This window comes from Protopterus annectens, chromosome 2.part1, assembly GCF_019279795.1.
Source record: "Protopterus annectens isolate FY-2018-M chromosome 2.part1, PAN1.0, whole genome shotgun sequence".
In the NCBI taxonomy this organism is placed as follows: domain Eukaryota; kingdom Metazoa; phylum Chordata; order Ceratodontiformes; family Protopteridae; genus Protopterus; species Protopterus annectens.
This window is the reverse complement of record NC_056729.1, coordinates 1,338,177,046-1,338,202,795: the sequence shown is the minus strand read 5'-3', so window position 1 is coordinate 1,338,202,795 and position 25,750 is coordinate 1,338,177,046. Positions and strand designations below refer to the sequence as shown.

At 43.0% G+C, this 25,750-nt stretch overlaps 1 protein-coding gene across 1 annotated transcript in view; it reads right to left on the bottom strand.

Annotated features, from left to right (window-relative positions):
• The window catches only part of CRTC3 (CREB regulated transcription coactivator 3), a 1,604,530-nt gene that overhangs the window by 844,467 nt on the left and 734,313 nt on the right, over nt 1–25,750 (bottom strand). The window contains exon 9 of the mRNA XM_044063561.1: nt 18,959–19,044. Within this exon, the coding sequence (XP_043919496.1) occupies nt 18,959–19,044 (86 nt within the window). The remainder of the gene's footprint in view (nt 1–18,958; nt 19,045–25,750) is intronic.

Here is a 25,750-nt window from a genome sequence, read left to right as displayed (position 1 = left end):
AGATGATTCCTGCAAATTTGTGTCACCAGTATTTGGTGACGCATCGGAAGTTGTTGGTAAGACCACTGAGTGAACAACATCCACTGAAGCAGGCGCATATAGAAGCGGGCCAGGGGAAGAAGGGTAATGGCCGCAGCCATGAGACCCAACACCTTTAGAACCATTCTGGCTTGTTCTTTCTTGCTGGCTAGGATGATCCTCACGTGACTTTGTATATCTAAGATTCTTTGGTCTGTGAGGGTTGCTGACATCCGAACAGTGTTTAAGTTTGCGCCTATGAAAGTAATAGACTGGCAGGGCAATAAGGAGGATTTTTCGTAGTTGATCGAAATTCCCTGAGTGCAAAGATTTATTGTGTAATCCCTGGCTTGAAGAAGTTGATGCCTGGTGGTGGCTGAAAGGAGCCAGTCGTCGAGATACGGAAACACCTGGAATCCTTGACGTCTCAGGTGAGCCGTGACCATTGCCATACATTTGGTGAACACTCTGGGGGCTGTAGTGAGACCAAAGAGCAGGGCTCTGAATTGGAAATGACTGGACCCCAGCCGAAAGCGGAGAAACCTTCTGGAGCGTCTGTGAATTTTTATGTGATAGTACGCATCCTGAAGATCTATTGAGCACATCCAGTTGTCCTTCTCTAGGAAGGGCAGAATTGACTGAAGTGTGACCATTCGAAATCTTGTCTTTCTCACAGACTTGTTGAGTCTGCTGAGATACAATATTGGTCTCCAGTCTCCCGTCTTTTTGGGGACCAAAAAGAATCTTGAGCAGATTCCGGGCTCTGAATGGTCTGTTGTAACTGGCTGAATGGCTCTTTTTTGTAGACGTTTTAAAACTTCTAACTCTGCAATTTCCCTTAGACCGGGTGGTACATCTGGAAGGGAATTTAAGTGAGAGAAAGGACTTTCCTCGAAAGGAATTTTGTAACCCTCAGATATGATCGACTGTACCCATCTGTCTTGAGTGAGGGAACGCCAGGCTTCTGGGTACAGCGATAGTCTTCCCTCAACTGCCTCCAAGGATGGACAGTCGAGCAACATCTCAGGGATGCTGAAAGGGCTTGTCAGAGAGAGGCTCTCTGCTTCCCTGGTTTTGTGGACCCCCTCTGCCTCTAGAGTGGCGTCTGTTATTGTTACCCCCTCTGCCTCTAGGGGTAAACTGACCACGTGTATCCGGCGTGACTCCTTGGGATTTGCGGAACCACATCTTGCCACCCTTCTGTCCTTTAGGGTAAGGTCTAGAAGGAGTGGAAAAACGGACCCCTACGGCAGAAAGAGTCTTGCCGTCCTGCTCACACCTGGTCAATGTATCCTTCACTTGAGGGCCAAACAAAGCTGACCCATCAAAGGGAGAGTTTGTGAAGGACGCCTTAAAGGGATCTGCAAAATTACAGAGTCGCATCCAGGCTTGACGTCTAAGAGCCACACCTGTACCTGCGGCCCTACTCGCTCCATCTGCTGTATATGATATCAGTCGCATGGAGGAGTTAGCAATAGAATTAAGGGTTCCTAGCTGCGAAGCAATTTTTTGTTGAGCCCCTGCAGCTGTGGGATCCTGTACTACTTCACCTAGCTCCTTAAGGATGTCCCTTTGGAGTCTGGTGAAGTGACATAAGTAGTTCAGCGAATGCATAGCAAAGGTCGCTGAAGAGAACATCCGCTTACTATACCTATCCATGGTCCTAGAGTCCTTATTAGGAGGATGGACAGGTACGGAAGGATCTGCAAGTTCCTTCTTAGTGGCAGCCGCCACCACCATGGCATCAGCAGGGACACCTTTCGTAAGGAATTGCTTATCCGAAGGGGCAGTAATAAATTTTGACGGCCTCCTAGGAACTGGCTCTGCAGAGTCAGGAGCAGCCCAAGCCTTTCGAGCAATAACCTCCATGAGGGGGTCGAAAGGCGGAGACACCCAGGAGGTGGAGGGCCGAGATCCAAACGCCTCTAGATATACCGACTCATCCTCAGAGGGATTATTAGAGGGCCAGTTTCCCCTCTGTTTTAGGAGTTCTAGGATGTCTGAAAAGGAGACATCCTCAGAGGGGGATCTTGGGGATCCCTCCGACTCATCTAAGTCGGTATCTGAAGTGATAGACTCAGGGGAGTCTATTTGTTTCCTTCTTCTCGATACATTGGCTCCGGCCGGAGCCGATACAGACATAAAGGTAAGGGTGTCGGAGCCGGTTGGCGCCGACACCGAAGCCTGAGCCACATGGTGGTCGGAGCCAGTCGGAGCCGACACCGATGTGAGTGAACCAGTATCGGCACCGATAGCCATCGGTGCCGGTTTATGAACTAGGATCGGCTCCAGCCGAGCCGATCTCGACTCAGAAAGAGTCGGAACCGAGGCCGCAGGCTTGGACACAGAAGCCTGGGCCTTGGAAGACTTAGAAGTCTTGCTTGGAGCCGACTTAGCCGGAGAGCCCTCCGGTTTAAGAAGACCCCTTAAAATCAATTTATTTCTCCTCTCCTGCAGGACTCTCTGGCTAAAGGAATGACAAATCGCACAGGAGTCCTGCAGGTGGAGAGGTCCCAGGCAGTATAAGCAAGAAGTGTGACCGTCTGTCAGAGACATCTTCTGACAGCACGAGTCACACTTCTTAAAGCCTGAGACCCTTTCTTTAGACATAGTTGCAGAAAACACACACACAACACAGTCCCAAAGAACAGGTTATCACAAAAAAAAATATTGAGAACTAACCTCTCACACACACACACACACCCTGACAAAGGGGGGGATGGGAGGGGAGAAGGCCTGACTAAAAAAACTAAGGAGTGAGGGAAACTTTAGTCAGAAAAGGGCTTAATATAAACTAAAAACGTTAAATATAAAGTTTAAAGTGAAAAAGGGGCTAAGATAGTTTTATATAAAACACTTACCAGGAGCTGGCAAAAGGAGGACCTCATCAGCGAAGCGGCAAACGAGATCTGGGTACTTACCGCCTTGCATCATGGGATATGGGGCTGCCTCGAGCTGGTAAAAGTGACTCTCGAGCTTAGCAAAGTGCTGAGTCGGAGCCGAGGATCGGCTCCGAACCCATCAAGCAAGAATGAAGGTGAGATTGACAACTTAACATTCTAGCTTTATTTGTATAACTTGAGCACTAATCCAGGCATTCTTTAATGTATTCAATTGTATTTATTACTGCTTGGTAGTAACTTGATTAAAGTGTAGCTATCATTCTAAGTCTTTTGGATTAAGCATTTGGGCTTCAGACCATTTGTTTTACATTAGGAAGGTTTGTGGCCTGCATTGTGGTGGCAGGACAGGTAGCTTACATCCTTCTAAGTTGGGAACTGCTGATTGAGGGCTCAGTGTCTGTTATTCTAAAAGTGTATTAGTTCTGGTTTAAGCACTTGGGCTTCAGGCTAGTTATTTTATATTAAGGAGGTTCGTGGTCTGCACTCTTGTGGGAGGAGAGGCTGGACTCTGCCCTTCTGAGCTGGGAATTTCTGGTTAAAGGCTTATAGTGCCTGCATATTTTAACTGCTTCTTACTGAAATTGGTACACCTTGTTTGCTGCAGCATAGACTAGATCCAGGCCTGCTGAATCTAGCTTTGTTTGTATGCTTGTTGTTTGTTTGCTTGTTATTTCCCTGAAACGCTAATTCCACCTAAAACACGGCTTTTCAGCACTTCTGTAGATCCCTAGTGATATCTGCATTGCTTACCGTACTTATTTCCTTGTTTCACTTGAAAGAAAGTTACTGTTTGTCGTTTTTGCATTTAAGTTACCTGTAACACATTGCATTCAAGTTACCTGGCACTTGCTCACTAAAGCAATTATATAACGCAGCACTAAAAAATTAAAAGCACTACACCCTCACAAACTCCCCTTGAGTACCTTGTTCCCCACTGGCCCTTTTTTTCAATTATAAAGGAATTTCCAATACTATTCTAGTATGTCCAAAGGTCAGTTGTCAATCTCCTCTCCGGTCCAGCTGGTGAATCTGGGAATCTTGAGGCAATGTTACAACTGCCTCATGTAAACAGACAACCCTCTTCTCCTCCCAACAAATTCCAGCACATGTGAGAGATGCAACCATATAGCCAAACTGGAGGCTAAGCTCTCTCAACTCAGTACTGGCGTAACCAGTCAGGAGGAGAAGGAAACCACACTCACTACAATTCCAGACTCACAGAGACCTACCACGACAGCAAACCAAACACATAAACACACAAAAACATACTCGGAGGCTCTAAATAAAAATCTGCCTACGCAGCAGAGACCTCCAAAGCAGACACCCAAGAAACCACTACCCCAAAACAAAACACGTGCAACACATAGCTCACAAAGCCAGTGTGCCGAACAGTCACAGCCCTTAAGGCTAAACAACACACCTGATACACTTGTAATAGGTGACTCTATCGTCAGGCACACTGACGTCCCGCTCACCAGGCTGAACAAGGAGAAGGTCAAGGTGAGCTGCCTGTCGGGCACTAGGATCCGCCACATAACACAAGCACTCAGGTCACTCCAAGGCAAGTACAAATATAACTCGGTCATTGTCCATGCTGGTGTGAATGACCTGAGACGTACCTCCCTGGACTATATGAAAAGAGGCATAGAGGACCTCTCTGAGCATGTAGCCCAGGCCGGTATGACCCTGACCTTGAGTAGCATCTTACCCTCACCAAGAATAATGCCACAATATGAAGACAAGATGATCAATTTCAACAACTGGCTTAAGTATTGGTGTCATTCAAAGGGGATCCAATGCCTGTCAGCCTGGGATGACATGCTCGACAAGCCACGATGCTTCACTAGGGACGGCTTGCACCTGTCACCCCTGGGCTTTTGGATATTGGCAAAGGCTCTTGCTACTCCCATAGTGCCTTTTTTAGGGAAGGCTCAAAAGACAAACCCACCTCCATAGGTATCACAAGGGATAAGAAACTAAGAGTAATGCTACTCAACGCCAGAAGTGTAAACCTCAAGATGCACGCACTCGAAACTCTCCTTAGCATGGAGAACATCGATATCTGTGCAGTAACAGAAACCTGGTTCAAGGCTCCCGAGAGCACCCCAGCACTACCAGGTTATACCTCATACCATGCTTTTCGGCCCCAAAACTTGGACCGAACCACAAAAGGAGGGGGAGTATCAATATTCGTTACAGATACCCACACCTCCAGGTTGGTGGCACAGCACGAAGCATCAGAGACTATCCATGTGCAACTAACAGTGGGTAAAACTGCCTTCCAGTTTATAGCCTGCTACAGACCACCCTCCCAAACCCAAGAACCCCACTCGGCCTTCCTGAGAACACTGGAAAATATGAAGGTCTCTCCAAACACCATTATATTGGGCGACTTCAACTACCCAAACATAGACTGGGAGCATTACTCTAGCTCCAACACCCTAGCCCAAAGGTTCCTAGAATTTATAAACTCAAATGCTGTGGAACAACTTGTTACCACTGCCACAAGAGGGGAAAACATACTGGACCTGATCATCACCAACATGGGGACTGTATGCTCCAGACCAGAAGTGTATCCCTCACTGGTAAGATCAGACCATAAACTAATCTCACTGGATATTCACATCCCGACCCCACCCCCTGCCCAGAAAACCACAGTGAAAAACTTCTCTAAAGCAAATTTCACACTCATCAAAACAGAAGTGGAATCCTTCAAAGCCCCCGGGCCTGTGGAAAATACGGCCCAGACCGCAGAATCCTTTATAAACGCATTCTATAAACACCTTCAGGAATGCATGGATCATGCAATCCCAAATAAAACCAAGACCCAATCCTCCAAAGGCAGACGTCCTGTCTGGTGGACCCCAGCCATAAACACACTATACATTAGAAGGAGGAAGCTACTACAGGATAGAGCAAAATCCCAAAAAGGGAAGGCATCTCTGATCAGTATTAGCAAAAAACTACGGGCACTCATAAAATCGTCTAAGGCCAGCTTCGAGAGAAAAATTGCACAGGACACTAAGGATAATCACAAGGCTTTCTTTAGTTATGTTAGGAACCTGGGTGGGAATTCCCAGATATGCTCAGAATTAGTCCAAAATGACAAAAAATACACCGAACCCACAGACATTGCCAACATCCTAGCTGACAGGTTCAGCGCAAACTTCTACCCCCCCTCCCCACCAAAAGGGCAAATATCTATCCCGGCACAGTGGTGCCCCCCTGACATCTCAGATACTCAGGTAAGAGCCGCCCTCTCCAAAGCAAAAAACACAGCATCAATGGGACCTGACGGTGTTCCGTGCTGCGTCCTACATGAACTCCAAGAAGAACTAAACCCAAACTTAAAACTACTGTTCAATCTCAGCCTTACTACAGGATATGTACCCAAAGCCTTACCACAGGATATGTACCCAAAGAGTGGCGTAGAGCAACAGTGGTCCCTCTCCACAAAGGTGGTGCCTCAATGGATCCTGGAAACTATCGCCCCATAAGCCTGACTAGCTTGGTCTGCAAAGCTGTGGAAAGGATCATCATGGACCTCATAAATAAAGATATTGGGGACCTACAGACACTGGATCCTACCCAGTTCGGCTTTGTTAAGGGCAGATCCTGCCTCTTAAACCTGGTCGATTTCTTTGAAACAGTCACCAAGGTCATTGACGAGAGGAAGGTGGTCCACACAGCCTACCTGGACCTCGCAAAAGCCTTCGATACAATACCCTACTCGGGCATTATAGATAAGCTCGCCAGCTTAAATATAAACTCCTATGTCACTAGATGGGTTGCAAACTGGCTCAAGGACAGAACCCATATGGCTAGAATTGCTGGAGCCATGTCAAACTCCACACCAGTTACAAGTGGCGTCCCACAAGGCTCAGTCCTGGGACCTCTCTTGTTCGGTATATATTTCTCGGAGGTACAGGCAAACACGGAAGGACTGTGGCTGACCAAGTTCGCAGATGACTGCAAACTGGGTGCCATAATCTACTCTCCAGCCGACACAAGCATCCTCCAAAAGGGCTCATAGAAACAGACAACTGGTGCCAGAGCCATGGCCTCAAGCTAAACGTCAAAAAGTGTATAGTCATCCCCTTTGGCAAAAACAAAGTGCCCACAAATTACCACATAGGTGGTAATCCATTAAGTACAGAAGAAGTAATTAGGGACCTGGGGACCCAAGTTGATAGCAATCTCTCATTTGACAACCACGTGGCCAAAGTGGTTAGAAAAACATTTTATATAGCCCACCTAATCATGAAGGGATTCACATCTAGATCAGGGGAGGTCATCGTGCCTCTTTACTCATCCCTCATCATGCCCATAATTGAGTACAATGCCCCTTTTGGGATGTACCTTACCAGATACCTGCAGCAACTGGTAAGACCCCAAAAGTACCTCACCAAGAGGATCAAAGGGCTCAAACAGATGCCATATGCTGCCCGGTTAAAGAAACTCCAGCTCTACTCAGTGGCATACCGCCTGCTCAGAGGCGATCTGTGCCTGACGTATAAAGCCATGTCCAACCCGGAATTAATGGACATGCGGCACCTCAGAAAATCCAAATCCCATCGAGCTACACGCTCGAGAGACTTGAACCTCAGCACTGAAATAAATAGGACATGCTGGAGGGAAAGATTCATAACCCAGGGGCTCCCTTCACTCTGGTTAGGCAGAGTCCCTCATTGACTCTCTAAAAGAGGAATCTTGATGAGTGGATGGGAGATCGTAGGTTTACCCCGGGTATCAGCTCTGTGTCACTGTTAGACAGAGGCACAGTATACTAACCTCGAAAAAGGGCATAGCAAAATTAATTTAAAATGGGTGGCGAAAGCCAAACACACTCTGGCTAGGCTTATAAATGCCCTAGGGCAGATAGCCTAGTATGAACCTATGAACCTAAGTACAACCTGCAGGAGATGTAAATATTTAAGCGACATGGAGGCAAACCTCACACATCAACCCACAATTGATAAGTTTAACATTTCTACAGCATCACATCACTCACAATAGACCACAAAGTCCATAACTTATACAGAAGTTATAAAGAAGAAATTGTAAACATTTGGTAACACACAATAAAAGATCTCAGCCTTCAGCATTCAAGGCAACACTTAATCTTTCTGCAGCAGCTCCACAAAGATCAGATAAAGATCACCCAGAAAATGATAAGCCTAAGCTCATAAGGCCCACTAAGTTTATTACCACACAAGCAAAGGCTTAGCCATAGGTGACTCTACAGCTGGGCATACAGACTCTATAAGGAAAGGGTGACTGTAAGCTGCTGGTCGGGTACCAGGATCCATTAGATCATAAAGGCAACAAGTTCCATTAAACCAGACAAGTATGACTATGACCTAGTGTTGGCCCATGTGGCCGAGAATTACCTGAGGCACTCCCTCAAGAGAGGCATGCTGGAATTTACTATGCATCTGTTAGCAACAGGAAAGACACTTGGCTTAAGTAGGTACCTTGCCTTCATGAAGAAAGATGGCAACAATACCAAGATAACTGGCTTTAATGATTGGCTAAATAGTTGGTTTCATTCTAAGGGGCTCCACTACATGTTGGCCTGCGAAGAGATCGTAGGCAAGAGTTCCTGTTTCACCAGGTATGGCTTGCACCTCTCATACTAGGGCTTCTGTATACTGGCTAAAGCCTTTGCTGTTCTCATAGTGCCTTTTCAGACAGAGTCTCCCTATTAGACATTCCTACATAGCAAACTCAAACTTAATTAAGACAATGTTAAGATGGCACTGCTAAATGCTTGGAGTCTAAACAAAAACAACTCGAGGCACTACTGCAGCTCAATCACATACATATATATGTAGTTACTAAGACATGGTTTAAATGCAATGAATGCTCTTCCTCTACACTAGGATTTGGCACCTGTCATGCCTTCATGCCTTTGAGTAACTGCAAGAGAGAGTTATCTATATTTGTTAGAAACACCACCATCTCATGTCAAATACCTTAAGCCTAACCTGGGGCAACTATTACTTCTTTGCTAGCTACAAATTCCTATTAATATCCCTCACAGATCATGGGAATTACCTTAACACCACTGAGGGTTAAACATCAAACCAATTTCATTCTGGTTGGGGACTTCAATTACACAAACATTGACAGGCATATTACACCTCTAAAATAGATAAGGTTACTGTTCCCTAGGGATGGTATAAGGAGGCTGAATAATACAGCATATTAGGATCTGAGAGAGATAAAAGTTGAACTACAGGCAGATATGCAAAAGTCCTGGATATATAGATGAGTAGGTTCTGTAGTGTAGTGGTTATCACGTCTGCTTTACACGCAGAAGGTTCTGGGTTAAATCCTCAGTGAAACCTTAGTAACATAATGTTCTAATGCTCGGATCAGTGAGGTACAATATAGCATACCATTCTAATGCTAGGATCAGTGAGGTATAATGTAACATACCATTCCAATGCTCAGATCAGTCAGGTACAATAAAGCATACCATTCTAATGCTAGGATCAGTGAGTTATAATGTAACATACCATTCCAATGCTCAGATCAGTGAGGTATAATGTAACATACCATTCTAATGCTCAGATCAGTGAGGTATAATGTAACATACCATTCTAATGCTCAGATCAGTGAGGTATAATGTATCATACCTTTCAAATGGTCAGATCAGTGAGGTATAATGCAACATAGCATTCCAATGCTCAGATCAGTGATGTATAATGCAACATACCATTCTAATGCTTAGATCACTGAGGTACAATGTAACGCACTGTTCTAATGCTCAGATCAGTGAGGTATAATGTAACATACTATTCTAATGCTCAGATAAGTGAGGTATAATGTAACATATCATTCTAATGAAACATACCATTCTAATGCTCAGATTAGTGAGGTATAATGTAACATACAGTTCTAATGCTCACATCACTGTGGTATAATGCAACATACTATTCTAATGCTCAGATCAGTGAGGTATGATGTAACATACCATTCTAATGCTCAGATCAGTGAGGTATAAAGTAACATACCACTCTAATGCTCATATCAGTGAGGTATACTGTTCTAATACTCAGATCAGTAAGTTATAATGTAACAAACCATTCTAATCTAACATAGCATTCTAATGCTTAGACCAGTGAGGAATAAGGTAACGAACTGTTCTAATGCTCAGGTCAGTGAGGTATAATGTAACATACAATTCTAATGCTCTGATCAGTGAGGGATAATGTAACATACCATTCTAATGCTCAGATCAGTAAGGTATAATGTAACATACCATTCTAATGCTCAGATCAGTAAGGTATAATGTAACATACCATTCTAATGCTCAGATAAGTAAGGTAAAATGTAACATACAGTCCTAATGCTCAGATCAGTGTGGTATAATGTAACATACCATTCTAATGCTCAGATCAGTGAGGTATGATGTAACATACCATTCTAATGCTCAGATCAGTGAGGTATAACGTAACAGACCATTCTTAATGGTCATATCAGTGAGGTATAATGTAACATACCATTGTAATGCTCAGAGCAGTGAGTTATAATGTGACACACCATTCTAATGCTCAGATCAGTGCGGTATAATGTAACATACTGTTCTAATGCTCAGATCAGTGAGGTATAAATTACCATACCATTCTAATGCTCATATCAGTGAGGGTTAATGTAATATACAGTTTTAATGCTCAGATCAGTAAGGTAAAATGTAACATACCATTCTAATGTAACATAACATTCTAATGCTCAGATCAGTGAGGTATAATGCAACATACCATTCTAATGCTCAGATCAGTGAGGTATAAAGTAACACACCACTCTAATGCTCATATCAGTGAGGAATAATGTAACATACTGTTCTAATGCTCAGATCAGTGAGTTATAATGTAACAAACCATTCTAATCTAACATACCATTCTAATACGTAGTCCAGTGAGGAATAAGGTAACAAACTGCTCTAATGCTCAGGTCAGTGAGGTATAATGGAACATAGAGTTCTAATGCTCAGATCAGTGTGGTATAATATAACATACCATTCTAATGCTCAGATCAATGAGGTATGATGTAACATACCATTCCAATGCTCAGATCAGTGAGGTATAATGTAACATACTCCTCTAATGCTCAGATAAGTGAGGTATAATGTAACATACAGTTATAATGCTCAGATCAGTGAGGTATAATGTAACGTGCTGTTCTGATGCTCAGGTCAGTGAGGTATAATGTAACAGACCATTCTAATGCTCCGATCAGTGAGGCATAATGTAACAAACTATTCTAATGCCCAGATCAGTGAGCTATAATGTAACATACCATTCTAATGCTCAGATCAGTGATTTATAATGTATCATATCGTTCTAATATAACATATCATTCTATCGCTCAGATCAGAGAGGTATAGTGTTACGTACTGCTCTAATGCTCAGATCAGTGAGGTATAATGTAACATACCATTCTAATGCTCAGGTCAGTGAGGTATAATGTAATGTACTGCTCTAATGCTCAGATCATTCTAATAGTCAGATCAGTGAGGTAAAATGTAAGATACCATTCTAATGATCAGATCAGTGAGGTACAATGTAATGTACGGTTCTAATGCTCAGATCAGTGAGGTATAATGTAACATACCTTTCTAATGCTCAGATCAGTGAGGTATAATGTAACATACCATTCTAATGTTCAGATCAGGGATGTATAATGTAACATACTGTTCTAATGCTCAGATCAGTGAGTTATAATGTAACAAACCATTCTAATCTAACATACCATTCTAATGCTTAGACCAGTGAGAAATAAGGTAACAAACTGTTCTAATGCTCAGGTCAGTGAGGTATAATGCAACATATAATTCTAATGCTCTGATCAGCGAGGTATGATGTACCATACCATTCTAATGCTCAGATCAGTGAGGTGTAATGTTAACATACCATTCTAATGCTCAGATCAGTGAGGTATAATGTAACATACTGTTCTAATGCTCAGATAAGTGAGGCATAATGTAATGTGCTGTTCTGATGCACAGATCAGTGAGGTATAATGTAACAGACCATTCTAATGGTCAGATCAGTGAGGTACAATGTAACATCCCATTGTAATGCTCAGAGCAGTGAGGTATAATGTGACATACTATTCTAATGCTCAGATCAGTGAGGCATAATTCAACGTACTGTTCTAATGCGCAGACTAGTGAGGTGAGACAGGGGTCTAGGGAAGTAAATATTGTAGGAAGAAAAAGCCAGGGAATTGTTATGGCTAGGCTTGTATAGGCCCTAGGACCGATAGCCTAGTACTAACCTATGAACAATACAGTTGTGTACCTACCATAAATGTAGATGTTTGAGTGTATTCACTGTTGCAGTCATTACTCTTGGGTTACCCTGCTGGCAGGCTACCCTCAGTCGGCCAGAATTCCAAAGTCTAGGTCCGGCATCGGTTGCTGTCGCCTCTTCCCTGACATCAGTGCACCAGGGGTATAAAAGATGCAGCAGATGCCATTTCCTTCCGTTTTTCTTGCCCGAGATGTCAGGTGCCCCCAAATTGGTAGGCTGAAAAATATGCCAATAAAAATGCATGCACAAAAATAACATTTCCTTCATCTACAAGCAAATACACCAAATAGGTTGTATAGGATAGAGAAATGCAGATAAGTCCCAGCAAAGAAAAGGGGGATGGTGGGTGGGTAACCTGGACTGCAACAGTGAATACACTCGAACATCTACATTTATGGTAGGTACAGAACTGTACTATGTTCATCGTGTTTTACTGTTGCAGTCGTTACTCTTGGGGTGAATCCCAAAGCTGAGGATGTGTGGCTGGGCTAAATAAGATTAGGAGAGGCTATGAGGCCCTGCAAAACTGCAGTGGCAAAGCCTGCTCTGGACTTTGAGTAAAGAGGTAAGTGGTAGTGCTTTGTGAAAGTGTGCAGTGAACTCCAAGTTGCAGCCTCTAGGATATCTTTGGTTGGTACTCCTCTGAGGAAGGCTGCTGAAGGGGCTGCTACTCTTGTGGAATGAGGCCTAATGCCCTTAGGCACTGATTTGCCATGTTGAAAATAGCAGAAACGGATGCAATGGCGTATCCATTTAGAAATAGTCTGTTTTGAGATAGCCTTTCCTTGTGATCCTGCAGCATATGACACTAAAAGTTGCTCAGTCTTTCTGATAACTTTAGTTCTGTCCAAGTAGAAGTGTAACTGCCTGTGTATGTCCAAAGAATGCAGAATTTTCTCACCCTTGTTCTGTGGATTTGGATAAAAGGTAGGCAAGTGAATGGTTTGGTTGAGGGCCACACTGGACACCACCTTAGGCATAAATGTAGGGTTTGTCCTCAGAGAAACCCTGTCTGGTTGAAAAATGATAAAAGGTTCCACAGCCATGAGTGCTTGTAACTCCGAGACTCGCCTTGAGAGGCTATTGCTAGGAGCAGAGCTGTTTTCCAGGATAACAATTTTATATCTGCTGTTGATGCTGGCTCGAAAGGAGGCAGTGTGAGTTTTTCCAAAACATAATTGAGGTCCCAGGCCGGAATTGATGCTCTCCTTGTAGGCCTAATGTTTTTGGCCCCTCTGAGGTACTGCCTTATTGAAGGATGAGAAAAGATAGGTGGTTCCATATTGTAATGTGCTGAAATGGCAGAGGCATGAATCTTAATTGATGAGAAAGAAAGGCCTTTGCTCAGCATCTCAGTTAGGTATTGTAAAATCTGAGGTATATTTGGTACACACGTGTCAATGCCTTGTTCCTGGTTCCAGGCACAGAATCTCTTCCATTTTTCTGCATAAGATTTTCTGGTACTGGGCCTCCTGGCCTCCAAGATAACATCCATAACAGCTTTTGAAAGAGGAGTGTTCTGAATGGCTACATTATCTGCCATGCTGCTAGATTTAAGGTCCTGAGTTGGCTGTGCAGGATCTGATTGTTTTGTTGGGTCAGCAAGTGAGAAGTTTGAGGCAATATCCATGCTGGACCTTGAGACAAGCTCTTTAGGATTGGGTACCAGTGCTGGCGTGGCCAGTCTGGTGCAATCAGTATAATTTTTGGCTTCTCTTGTCTGACCTTTAGGAGTACCCTGGGAAGGAGAGGCAGTGGAGGAAAGGCATATACTGTTAGATTTCTCCAGCTGAAGGATAGGGCGTCCACTTTCCATGCTTGCTTGTGATAAATCCTTGTACAAAATCTCTGCAATTGGCAGTTGTGAGGGGAGGCAAATAGATCTATGTCTGGGCATCCCCATTTCCTTACTATCATGCTGAAGACTTGTGGATCCAGTTTCCATTTGTGGGGATCCATGAGGTTTCTGCTTAGTTCATCTGACAGAGTATTTGTTTTTCCTGGCAGGAATTGTGCTTGCAGGTGAACTTGAAGAGCCAATGCTGTGTCCCATAAGGTCATTGCTTGTCTGCAGAGGGGGTAGGAATGTGTACCTCCCTGCTTGTTTATGTACCACATGACTGCAGTGTTGTCTGTCTTTATCAAAATATGTCCTGGATGAAGCAGGTCCTTGAAAGCTGTCAAGGCATTTTGACCAGCTAGTATCTCTTTTTGATTGATGTGAAGATGCATCTGGTTTGCAGGCCATGTGCCCTGAATAGATTTTCCTGCCCAGGCATAATCTGATGCATCCGTTGTCAGTGTCTGTCTGGCTGTGGGTAAACTGAATGGCAGACCCTTGTTGTGGTGACAGGCTTCTGCCCACCATCGAAACTCCTGTTGCAGGCAGGGAATGAGTGCAATTACTGTCTCCAGGCTGTGGCAATGCTGAGTCCAAACACTTTTTAGATACCATTGCAGTTTCCTCATATGCAGTCTGGCATATGGAATTAGTAGAATGCAGGATGCCAAGAAACCCAAGGCCTGCAGGATTTTCCTTGCAGATAAGTGGGTTTTTGTTGCCAATTTCTTGAAGTAAGTAGTCAGTTGCTTTTGTTTGTCTGGCGTGAGATAAGCCATCTGGGCAGTTGTATTTAAGCTTGCACCCAGGAATATTATCTCTTGAGAGGGCACTAGTTTTGATTTCTTTTCGTTCACTGTGTACCCTAGGCCAATTAGTAATCTTTTTACAAACGCCAGATGCTTTAGAAGAATGTCTTTGTTCTCTGCTTGAATTAGGCAGTCATCCAAATAGGGATATATTTGAATTCCTCTTTGTCTGCAAAACGCAATTACTGGTGCCAGGCATTTTGTGAAGACCCTGGGTGCAGTAGATAAGCCAAAGGGCAGTGCAGAGAATTGGTAATGCATTGAGCCAGCTATGAATCTGAGGTATCTTCTGCAAGATTGTCTGATTGGGACATGCAGGTATGCCTCTTTTAGGTCCAAAGTTACGAGCCAAGCCTTCTTGCCCAGCATGGGCAGTAGCAGCTGTAGAGTCAACATCTTGAATTTTGGAACTTCCAGAAACGTACTTAGTATAGACAGGTCCAGTACTGGTCTCCAGGTTTTGTCCTTTCTGGGTACTAGGAAAAGTCTGGAGTAAAATCCTTGCCCCTGCTCTTGTTGTGGTACTTGCTGAATGGCCCTCATGTCCATGAGGGCTGTAATTTGTTTTTGTGCCTCTGCCCATTGATTGTGTGGCAGCTCTGGCATACCTTTTGACCTTGGTAGAGTGTGAAAATGGAACCTGTAGCCTTGGGACACTATGTTCAGGAGCCATTTGTCTTTGGTAACCATTTGCCAATTTGATGAAAAAAGTGCTAGTTTTCCCCTAAGGGGGCTGCCAAAAGAAAAGTGCTTGAATCTGGCAGAGGAAAGCCATTGGGACTGTTTCCTGTAAGGTTGAGATTTGTCTTCTCTGCTTTTGGAGGTAGGAGCACCCCATTGTTTAGGCCTGTAAGAGCCTTGGGGCTGAGATCTGCCTCTGGGACGCCTGTATCTGCCTCTTTGTGGTCTGACACTGGAAGTGGACCGATTTTTAGAAGGCCAGTTCCTGCTAAACCTACATGGCTGTACCTGTAAGAAATCCTTAACTGTCTGCATGGATTTTGCTTTATCCTTAATTTTTTTCAACACCTCTTCTGCTTTAGTACCAAACAAAGTATCATGCTGTAATGGTGCATCTAATAATTTTGGTTTAATATGATCAGGCAGATTCTGTTCCTTTAACCAAGCATGCCTTCTAATAACAGAACCTGTAACAGCGGCCCTGCAAGAGGCCTCCAATGAATCATAACCACATTGCAAAGTATGCTTTCCCACTTGTTCAGCTGCATGCAATAAATCCTGCAATTCCTTGTTCTCTGAACATTCAGTATTTGTCAACAATTTCTGTTTAAGCAGTGACATTAAATATTGCTGACATTTAAGCATATGAAACTGGCAATTTAAAGCCCTTACAGCCAAGGTAGCAGAAGTGTAGACTTTTTTCCCCCATCTGTCTAGAGCCCTAGAATCCCTATCAGAGGGGACAGGGTTTTTTGCAGTGGAAGCTTTAACCCCTTTGGGACCCTGAGATATAGTTTCTGGGTCAGCAGCGGGGTTTTTATATAGGAATTTATGAGAATCCGGGACCCTGTAGTATCTGTCTGGCTTAGCAGATGCAGAGGGTAAAGAGTCAGGGGACAGTCCGGACTCTGAAAATACATCATCTAGAATGTCTAGAACAGGTGGAATAGCAAGGGGTCTGTGCTGAAGAAGTAGCAAAAAGTCTCTGAGCCTTTTCTTAGATTCAGAATAACCTTGGCTCTCCCAGTGGAAATGCTCCCTCATGGTATGCAAAGTTCCCCCCCAAAAGAATAATCTTCAGGAGGAGAGGCTGAAGGAATGGATTCTTCAGCATTAGAATCTTCATAGGGGAGCATGGAGTAATCCTGTTCAGAAGAGGAATCAGAGGAAATAGAAACCTGATCAGAAGAATCATACTCTGTCTCTTGCCTAGGCCTCTTATCAGGAGGGAGATGGAGCCCCTGATCAAAGTAATTAGGTCTTCGACCATTTTGAGCATCTGTTTTTTAGGCATTGAAGTCTGAGTAGGAGAATGCAGTACTTGTTTCTTTGTCTTTAGAGCTGCTTTAGTCTTTGTCGTTGAAGCTGAAGATGGCTTAATATATAGTTGTGTAGGTCTGAAGACACCCTCAGAAGCCGATGCCTGCTCAGCGGCTCCGGACCCATCTGAGGGAATGATTTCCAAGTGTCCAATACCTTGGGTATCCAGAGGCCCAGTCGGCTCCACGTGGGAGTCGGAAGCAGCCTGTGGCTGTGAGGTAGCGGGCGCCAGGGGCTGCGAAAGCACCTCACTGAGAACTGGCGAACCGAAGACTGGCCTGGCAGAGGCCTCGTCGTCGGTTTTGGATCTCGGATGCCTATCCTTTTCCTTGTTCTTGCATTTTTTGTAAACTCCGGTTGTCGGCTGTTCCGACGGCATTATATAATTAAATCTTTGGCCAAAGTAATGAACTGCAAAATTGAACTGACGCTTAATAGTGCATTGGTTAAATCTAGCACAAAACCGACAGCTAGCAACATTGTGATCAGGGTCTAGGCAAGGAATACAGTAAGAGTGAAAATCATTATGAGGTATTTGCTTCCCTAAAGAAATACAATTGTTAACTTTTTCTGACATTGGTCTGGAGCAAGAAAAAAATTTCCCCAATGGGGTACTTAGCTTTAATGAAGACTTCGGTTCTGAAATTCGGATTTGAAAATCTCAGGAGTCGGCCGACCGGCACTTGCGAACTGCTTTTGCTTCGGGCACCGCGTGGCAAGAAAGACTGAAGAAAATGGCGTCAGCTGCATCTTTTATACCCCTGGCGCACTGACATCAGGGAAGAGGTGACAGCAACCGACGCTGAACCTAGACTTTGGAATTCTGGCCGACTGAGGGTAGCCTGCCAGCAGGATAACCCAAGTGTAATGACTGCAACAGTGAAACACGATGAACATCTATATAGAGTGGGTAGGTAAAGACTTATCATTGCAATTTAAGTTTTCTAATCAGATATGCATCTAAATGCCACAGATTCAGAATTTTCACCTGGAAATGCCTACATAGGTACTTTTATACTCTGGAAATTTTCTATCTCATTTCCAAATGAGTAAGGCAGCTGTTAGAAATGTAATACTCAAGCTATAAATAATCGTGATCACATGTTTTGACTGCATCCACAGCATTTTAGGGCCAAATCTAGGCCATTTTAAATGTGCTCCTCCTCAGCCTGTAAAGATTACTCACTCCCTTTTAGTCCTGTGTTATCACCTGGAGCTTTCTTTTAATCTGAATGAAAAGAGAATTTTGTTTCAAATGTTGATGGGAGCTAAAAAATAATTACTAGGAAATGGAAGTCAGAATACCCTCCCTACATACAAAATATGAAGACAGTACTGAATAAGTTATCTGAAAGTAAGGGAAAGAATTTCCAGCTTAAAGTAGGCTACATGTACTAAGGGAAATGGCATCTCTTGTTTAATTACCTGGAATAAGCTTTGAGGTTTCAAATTAAAGATAACCTTGTTACCTCTAGATTTTTCCTTGCTACCTGAACTTGGGTTATCTGAGCTGTAGTCTGAGGAATAATCAGGTTATATTTACGGTGTGACTAATTAAGGACCCTGATTGTATGTTCACTTCACCTCAGCTAAAAGTTCTGTAATATAGTTTGTAATTTAATAAAGCTGCCAAATTAAGAAAAAAACTATATGCTTTTGACGGGGGGGGTACAAATTACAATGACGGGGAACCATCCATACCTTGAATACAATGTAGAGCACAATGTAAAGCAGCTTCTCCTAAATGAATATCAGGAGAGAAAAAATATCTAAGAGAAAAATGCCCCCCCCCCAAAAAAAAAAAAAAAAAGAATATCACACAGTCCCATATTCTTCTCCTTACAGGGTTTACAAGAGGAGGTTAGGCAGATTTAATAATCAATAAGATAACAGAAGGAGCAAACGTCAATACAGAAAGAGCACCAAGAAAAAAAAGTTAAATAAAACAATTTTCTTCAAATATACGTCTATCAAGTCCCAAGTAAAGTTACCCCACTTGGCTGAAATACACTCTACTGTCCCCAATCTTAAAGCCAGTATAAGCAAATCTATACATTACAGACTTACCCTTTTCGCCTCCCACAGCTGCTTGGGCAGAAGTCTGTTGCAATTCAGCAATCCATCGTCACAGATGGGGCCAGGGAAGGAAAAGACTACAGGATAAAAAGCATACATTAATGCTCAATGACATAAAAGAACACAAAAGACACGATGACTTTAGCAAACTTCATTAATTCATATACAACTTGGCAAAAGGTTCACTTTTAATTCTACAATGTGAGGAACCCTATTGCTGTCATGCCAACAGAAATGGCATTTATGGAAATTATTACGTTACACTGGCAATAAATGAGACTTTATAATTAACCATTTGCCAGTCTTACAAAAGTACTTTTAGTACCCAATATTACACTTCATCTATAAATAATATATGCAAAACCAGTGTTTAATATCCATTTCCTCAACTTGTATACATGCATTCCTTTACCATGGCCATATGCAAACAGCACCATGACAGCTTAATATTCAAGTTATTTTGTATATAACTTTTAAGTACTGGATTTCTATGGATTTACAAAAATTGAGATTCTTGATTATGCTCTGAAAATGGAATACATAATAAACCTTTGATGCACACAAACCTTACTATAACAAGCTTGTTACAAGCAAGTTTCTTGCACCTGAGCCTCACTGTTAAAGAATAAAGAAAAATAAGCTGTCACACAGATGGCACCTAGCCCTAGTTTACACACACATAAAAACACACACACACACACACACACACACACACACAAACAAGTACAGTTTAACTTTTAGTACTACTGTCCTGGACCTCTTACTCTGAGCAATGACTCACTAAACATCCCTGTTATAATTGATTCAATAAAAAAAATTGCAGTCAAGTGTAACCAGTCTGTTAACCCTTCTTGGCATAATATCGCAAACACAAATTAAGTGTGATCATAACCAGTTTGTCATTCTTCTAAACAACATTTCTGAAAATGTGAACTAGTTCTGATCACAGACCAAATTATAAACCTTTACACTGTGAACAAAGTAGCAATAACTTTTGATCAACATCTGTCTACTGTTGTAAAAAAGCCCTTCTATACTGCACACCTTATAAACAAAGGGACTGTGTGCAGATCTAGAGGTGTTATTGTCACAGTTTACTTAGCCCTCATCAGTCTGATCATTGAATATAATGCCCTCTTTGGCATGTGTTTATCCAGACACATGCAACAACTGGAACACCCACCTAACCAAAAGGATTCAAGGCCTAAATAACACGTCCTATATAGACTGACTCAAAGCCCCAGTGCTATACTTGGTACCGTACAGACTGCTAAGAAGTGACCTGTGTCTGGCATACAAGGCATCCTCAGATTCATTAGTGGTGGATTTACTGCACATCATCAAGTCAAATGGCATCAGAAATACTCAGTCTAGGGATCTAAACCTCCTTCACAATATCAACAGAACAGTTTAGAGGGACAGGTATACCTCGCAGGGGATATCACTGCTGCGGAATAGACTCTCCAGCCACATAAAAAAAGTTCAGTCCTGTCTATAATCAAGCGCAACTCAAATATATGGATGGGAAACAAAAATTTACTTCAGGACTGCCCCCGTACTAGTGGACACAGACAGCTTGTAAATGCTTTATCCCAAGCATTGGTCCCTTCAAATTATCTATGGTATAATCCAGGTTATTCTCATTTGGGATATTATATAATTATTGACCATGGGATGGGTAAAACTAATCTACAACTAAAAAGGGCAGATTATTTTGAAAACAAAAGGGGAGCCTTAAAATGGCCTGCAAGGGCAGCTAGTCTAGTACTTGCCTATGAATCTATAACCAGAAGTTACTGAAACAGATTATTATCAAACTTTCTCAAGTTTCACAACATGTAGCAGTGATGCACTAAGGCCCTTCCCCCATTTTGAGGACCCTCTCGCTGGAAGACCTGAGGGCAACAATGGCGATGGAAAGCTTGCTGGTGAAACTTACATTATGAGAATCTACCATACTGCAACTTCTGTGACTAGTGCTCTGACTGAAGGAACACACAGACGTAAGGCTAAGTGCTAGGGCTGAGTACAAGGCACTTTACCAGGTTGCTAAGCCCTGTCCCATCTTACAGTGTTCCGCCTTCTTCTTACCTCTCCAGTTTGAAAGACGTAAACAAGCAAAACACAGGTAGGGTGTTGGTAGGGGTATCTTACTAAAACTGGAGATATCCCAACGGATCTAACCTTATGACTTTTTACATCCAGTACCACAGAGAACCAGCAGCAGGAAAATGCAGGATAGAGTACTCAGCTCATATACTATAGGTGGCTGCTAAAGGAATGAAAGCTGAATCTGCCAAACTTGACAAATTTTCTCTAGTATAAATCCCCTGACTAGGAAGATGCAAATATCAGGAATCTACAATGTATGACCTGCTAACAAAGCATCCACATGGATACCCAAATATAGACTTTGATCCAGCCAGTCATCACCAGCATGCTTCACAGAGGAGAAAAGAGGAGTAGGAATATGCAACGGCAGAGTTACAGCTGGGAAAAGCAGCTAGTTATTGTGATGTATTTACTAGATTCTTTAGAGAGGGACCTGCTACATAAACCTGACTTCAGAGACAATACACACACACACAGTCCTACAGTTCTAATCAAGCTGCACCAAAAGAAGAATCCCTTCTACATTTCAATATAAGGAGGAGCCATGAAAAGAAAGAAATTAATAAATAAACACCTCTATAGCAAAAGGAGGGAAAGCATGATTCCTAACAATTGAAGAGATACCTGAAAGAAGAATGGCACTGTAAACTGACATCAACCCAATCCCTGAAAAAAAAAAAACTGAAGGATATAATGACCACAACAACTGGAAAGAAGAAAGGATCTCTTAAAAGAGTATGAGAGACATGCCAATAGGTGTTACATCCTGATAACCAACCTTTAAGGAAGTGGGCAGAACAGTCAAGCAACAAAGCACAGCACTAATATTAATAAAGGTCCTCCACCACAGTACCCACAAGACAAGTGGGATGTAGGCATAAAAACTAAGATAAACAAGATAAGTTGAAAGAAACTCCCTTATTGAGATGATGTGAAAGGAAATTAAAGATTGCTAACTCATGTTCAAATATGGAATATGTGAGGGCCTGATGTTTGATGAATTAAATATCTTGCATTGTACGTTTAAAGAAAAAGCCACAGAAATGTTTCTTTTGTCACTGAGACAGATCTCCATATATTCCAGTTATCTGTATTTTTTTCAACCATTTGTCAGTTTGGATTTCAAAGGGATACAATAACTGCATAAACTGTTTGCTGAACATGGCTTTATGTGGGTTACATAGGTTTTTAAGAATGGATGCCTCACATACCTCTCACCCTCTTAGAGCAAGAAATCTGGACTAAGCCATCAATTATGGGAGGATGAAGGCATAAAAATAGGGACACTTTTTAAATACTGCTCTTACAATTTTAGAAAAAAATAATAAAATAACAGACCCAGCCACTGGGGATGCACAAGCCAGTGCATTTCTTTGTGCTGGTCCCAAGCCCGGACAAATGGGGAGGGTTGCATCAGGAAGGGCATCCGGCATGAAACTTGGCCAAATTATTCATGCGGACACCAGTAAATATTTACATACCGGATCGGTCGAGGCCCGGGTTAACAACGACCGCCACCAGTACTGTTAGCCAACAGGGTGCTGGCGGAAATTGGGCTACTATTGGCCGAAGGAGGAGAGGAGGTAGAAGGCATGGCCGATGGCTGGAAGAGAGGAGAAAGGCTAGGACTGTGGTAGTGAGGGTCGGAACTTTGAATGTTGGCACTATGACTGCTATAAGGAGAGAGCTAGCCGATATGATGGACAGAAGGAAGGTTGGTATATTGTGTGTGCAAGAGACCAGATGGAAGGGGGAGTAAGGCTAGGTGTATCAGAGGTGGGTTCAAATTGTTTTATCATGGTGTGGATGGGAGGAGAAATGGCGTAGGAGTTATCCTGAAGGAACAGTATGCTAAAAGTGTTTTGAAGGTGAAAAGAGTGTCGGATAAAGTGATGTTTATGAAGCTGGAAATTGATGGTGTAATGATGAATGTTGTTACTGCATATGCTCCACAAGTTGGGTGTGCCATGGATGAGAAGGAAAAATTTTGAAGCGAGTTGGATGAAGTCGTGATGACTGTACCCAAGGGTGAGAGAGTGGTGATTGGAGCAGATTTCAATGGGCATGTTGGTGAAGGGAACAGAAGGGATTAGGAAGGGATGGGTAGGTATAGTGTTAAACAAAGGAATGCAGAAGGTCAGATGGTAGTGGATTTTGCGAAAAGGGTGGACACAGCCATGGTGAATACGTACTTTAACAAGAGGGAGGAGCATAAGGTGACATACAAGAGTGGAGGAAGATGCACACAGTTGGATTATATCTTATGTAGGAGGGCCAGTTTGAAGGAGATCTGAAACTGTAAAGTGGTGACCGGGGAAAGTGTAGTTAGGTAGTATAGGATGGTGGTTTGTAAGATGACGTTGGTGATCAAGAAGAGGAGGTGGAGTGTGAGGGCAGCACCAAGGATCAAATGGTGGAAATTGAAAAAAGGTAATTGTGAGGTGGGGTTCAGGGAAGAGTTAAGACAGGCACTGGGTGGCAGTGAAGAGTTACCAAATAGCTGGGTAACTACAGCAGAGCTAGTACGGGAGACTGCTAGAAAAGTGCTTGGCATGACAACTGGACAGAGGAAGGACGACAAGGAGACATGGTGATGGAATGAGGAAGTACAGGAGAGCATACAGAGAGATGAAGAAAGTAGACAGAAGTATAAGGAGATGAGGTGCATGGCAAAGAGAGAGGTTGTGAAGGCTAAGCATAAGGCATATGAAGAGTTGTATGAAAGGTTGGACACTAAGGAGGGAGAAAAGGACCTGTATCGATTGGCTAGACAGAGGGACCGTGCTAGGAAAGATATGCAGCAGGTACAGGTGATAAAGGATAATGAAGCAAACATACTTACAAGCAAGGAAAGTGTGTTGAGCAGATGGAAAGAGTACTTTGAGGGGTTGATGAATGAAGAGAATGAGAGGGAGAGGAGGTTGGATGATGTGGGGATAGTGAATCATGAAGTGCAATGGATTAGCAAGGAGGAAGTAAGGATAGCTATGAAGAGGATGAAGAATGGAAAGGCTGGTGGTCCAGATGATATACTTGTGGAAGCATGGAGGTGTTTAGGTGAAATGGCAGTGGAGTTTTTAACCAGATTGTTTAATGAAATTTTGGAAAGTGAGAGGATGCTTGAGGGATGGAGAAAAAGTGTTTTGGTACTGATTTTTAAGAATAAGGGTCATGTGCAGAGCTGTAGTAACTACAGAGAGATTAAATTTATCAGTCACAGCATAAAGTTATGGTAAAGAGTAGTGGAAGCTAGGTTAAGAAGGGAGGTGATGATTAATGATCAGCAGCTTGGTTTCATGCCGGGAAAGAGCACTACAGATGCGATGTTTGCTCTGAGAGTGTTGATGGAGAAGTACAGAGAAGGTCAGAAGGAGTTGCATTGTGTTTTTGTAGACTTGGAGAAAGCATATAACAGGGTGCCTAGAGAGGAGTTGTGGTACTGTATGAGGAAGTCGGGAGTGTCAGAGTAGTATCTAAGAGTGGTACAGGATATGTACGAAGGTAGTGTGACAGCGGTGAGGTCTGCGTGGGAGTGACGGATGCGTTTAAGGTGGAGGTGGGGTTACATCAAGGATCAGCTCTGAGCCCTTTCTTATTTGCAATGGTGATGGACAGGTTGATAGACTAGATCAGACAGGAGTCCCCGTGGACTATGATGTTTGCAGGTGACATTGTGATCTGTAGTGAGAGTAGGGAACAGGTGGAGGAGACCCTGGAGAGATGGAGATATGCTCTAGAGAGAAGAGGAATGAAGGTCAGCAGGACTAAGACAGAATATATGCGTGTGAATGAGAGGGAGGATAGAGGAATGGTGAGGATGCAAGGAGTAGAGGTAATGAAGGTGGATGAGTTTAAATACTTGGGATCAACAGTTCAGAGTAAAGGTGAGTGTGGAAGAGAGGTGAAGAAGAGAGTACAGGCAGGATGGAGTGGGTGGAGAAGAGTTTCAGGAGTAATTTGTGACAGACAAGTACCAGTAAAAAGGAAAGGTCTACAAGAGGGGTAGTGAGACCAGCTATGTTATATGGGTTGGAGACAGTGGCAATGACAAAAAGGCAGGAGTTAGAGCTGGATGTGGCAGAGTTAAAGATGTTAAGATTTTGCACTGGGTGTGACAATGGTGGACAGGATTAGGAATACGTATATTGGAGGGTCAGCCCAGGTTGGAAGGTTTGGAGACAAAGCCAGAGAGGCAAGATTACGTTAGTTTGGACATGTGCTGAGGTGGGATGCTGAGTATATTGGGAAAAAGATGCTAAGGATGAAGCTACCAGGTAACAGGAAAAGAGGAAGGCCTAAGATAAGGTTTATGGATGTGGTGAGAGAGGACCTGCAGGTGGTTGGTGTGACAGAGCAAGATGCAGAGGACAGGAAGAAATGGAAACAGATGATCCGCTGTGGCGACCCCTAATGGGAACAGCTGAAAGATGATGATGATGGTGAATAAAATAACAGGTTTTGCATTAGCATGACATTTCTGAAGGCTACGAAGTCTGAAATTTAAATATCTGTGGCATACTTTTGGCAGTTTAGTGACAGTTATGTTAAGATCTGTTACTTTTAGATCAGTCACGTGTTTAGTTAATTTAATATTACTTAAGGAAAATGTTTAGATTCAGGTTTGCTTTACAGATGATGATGGATCTGAAATTATGGCTGTGATTCATTTTT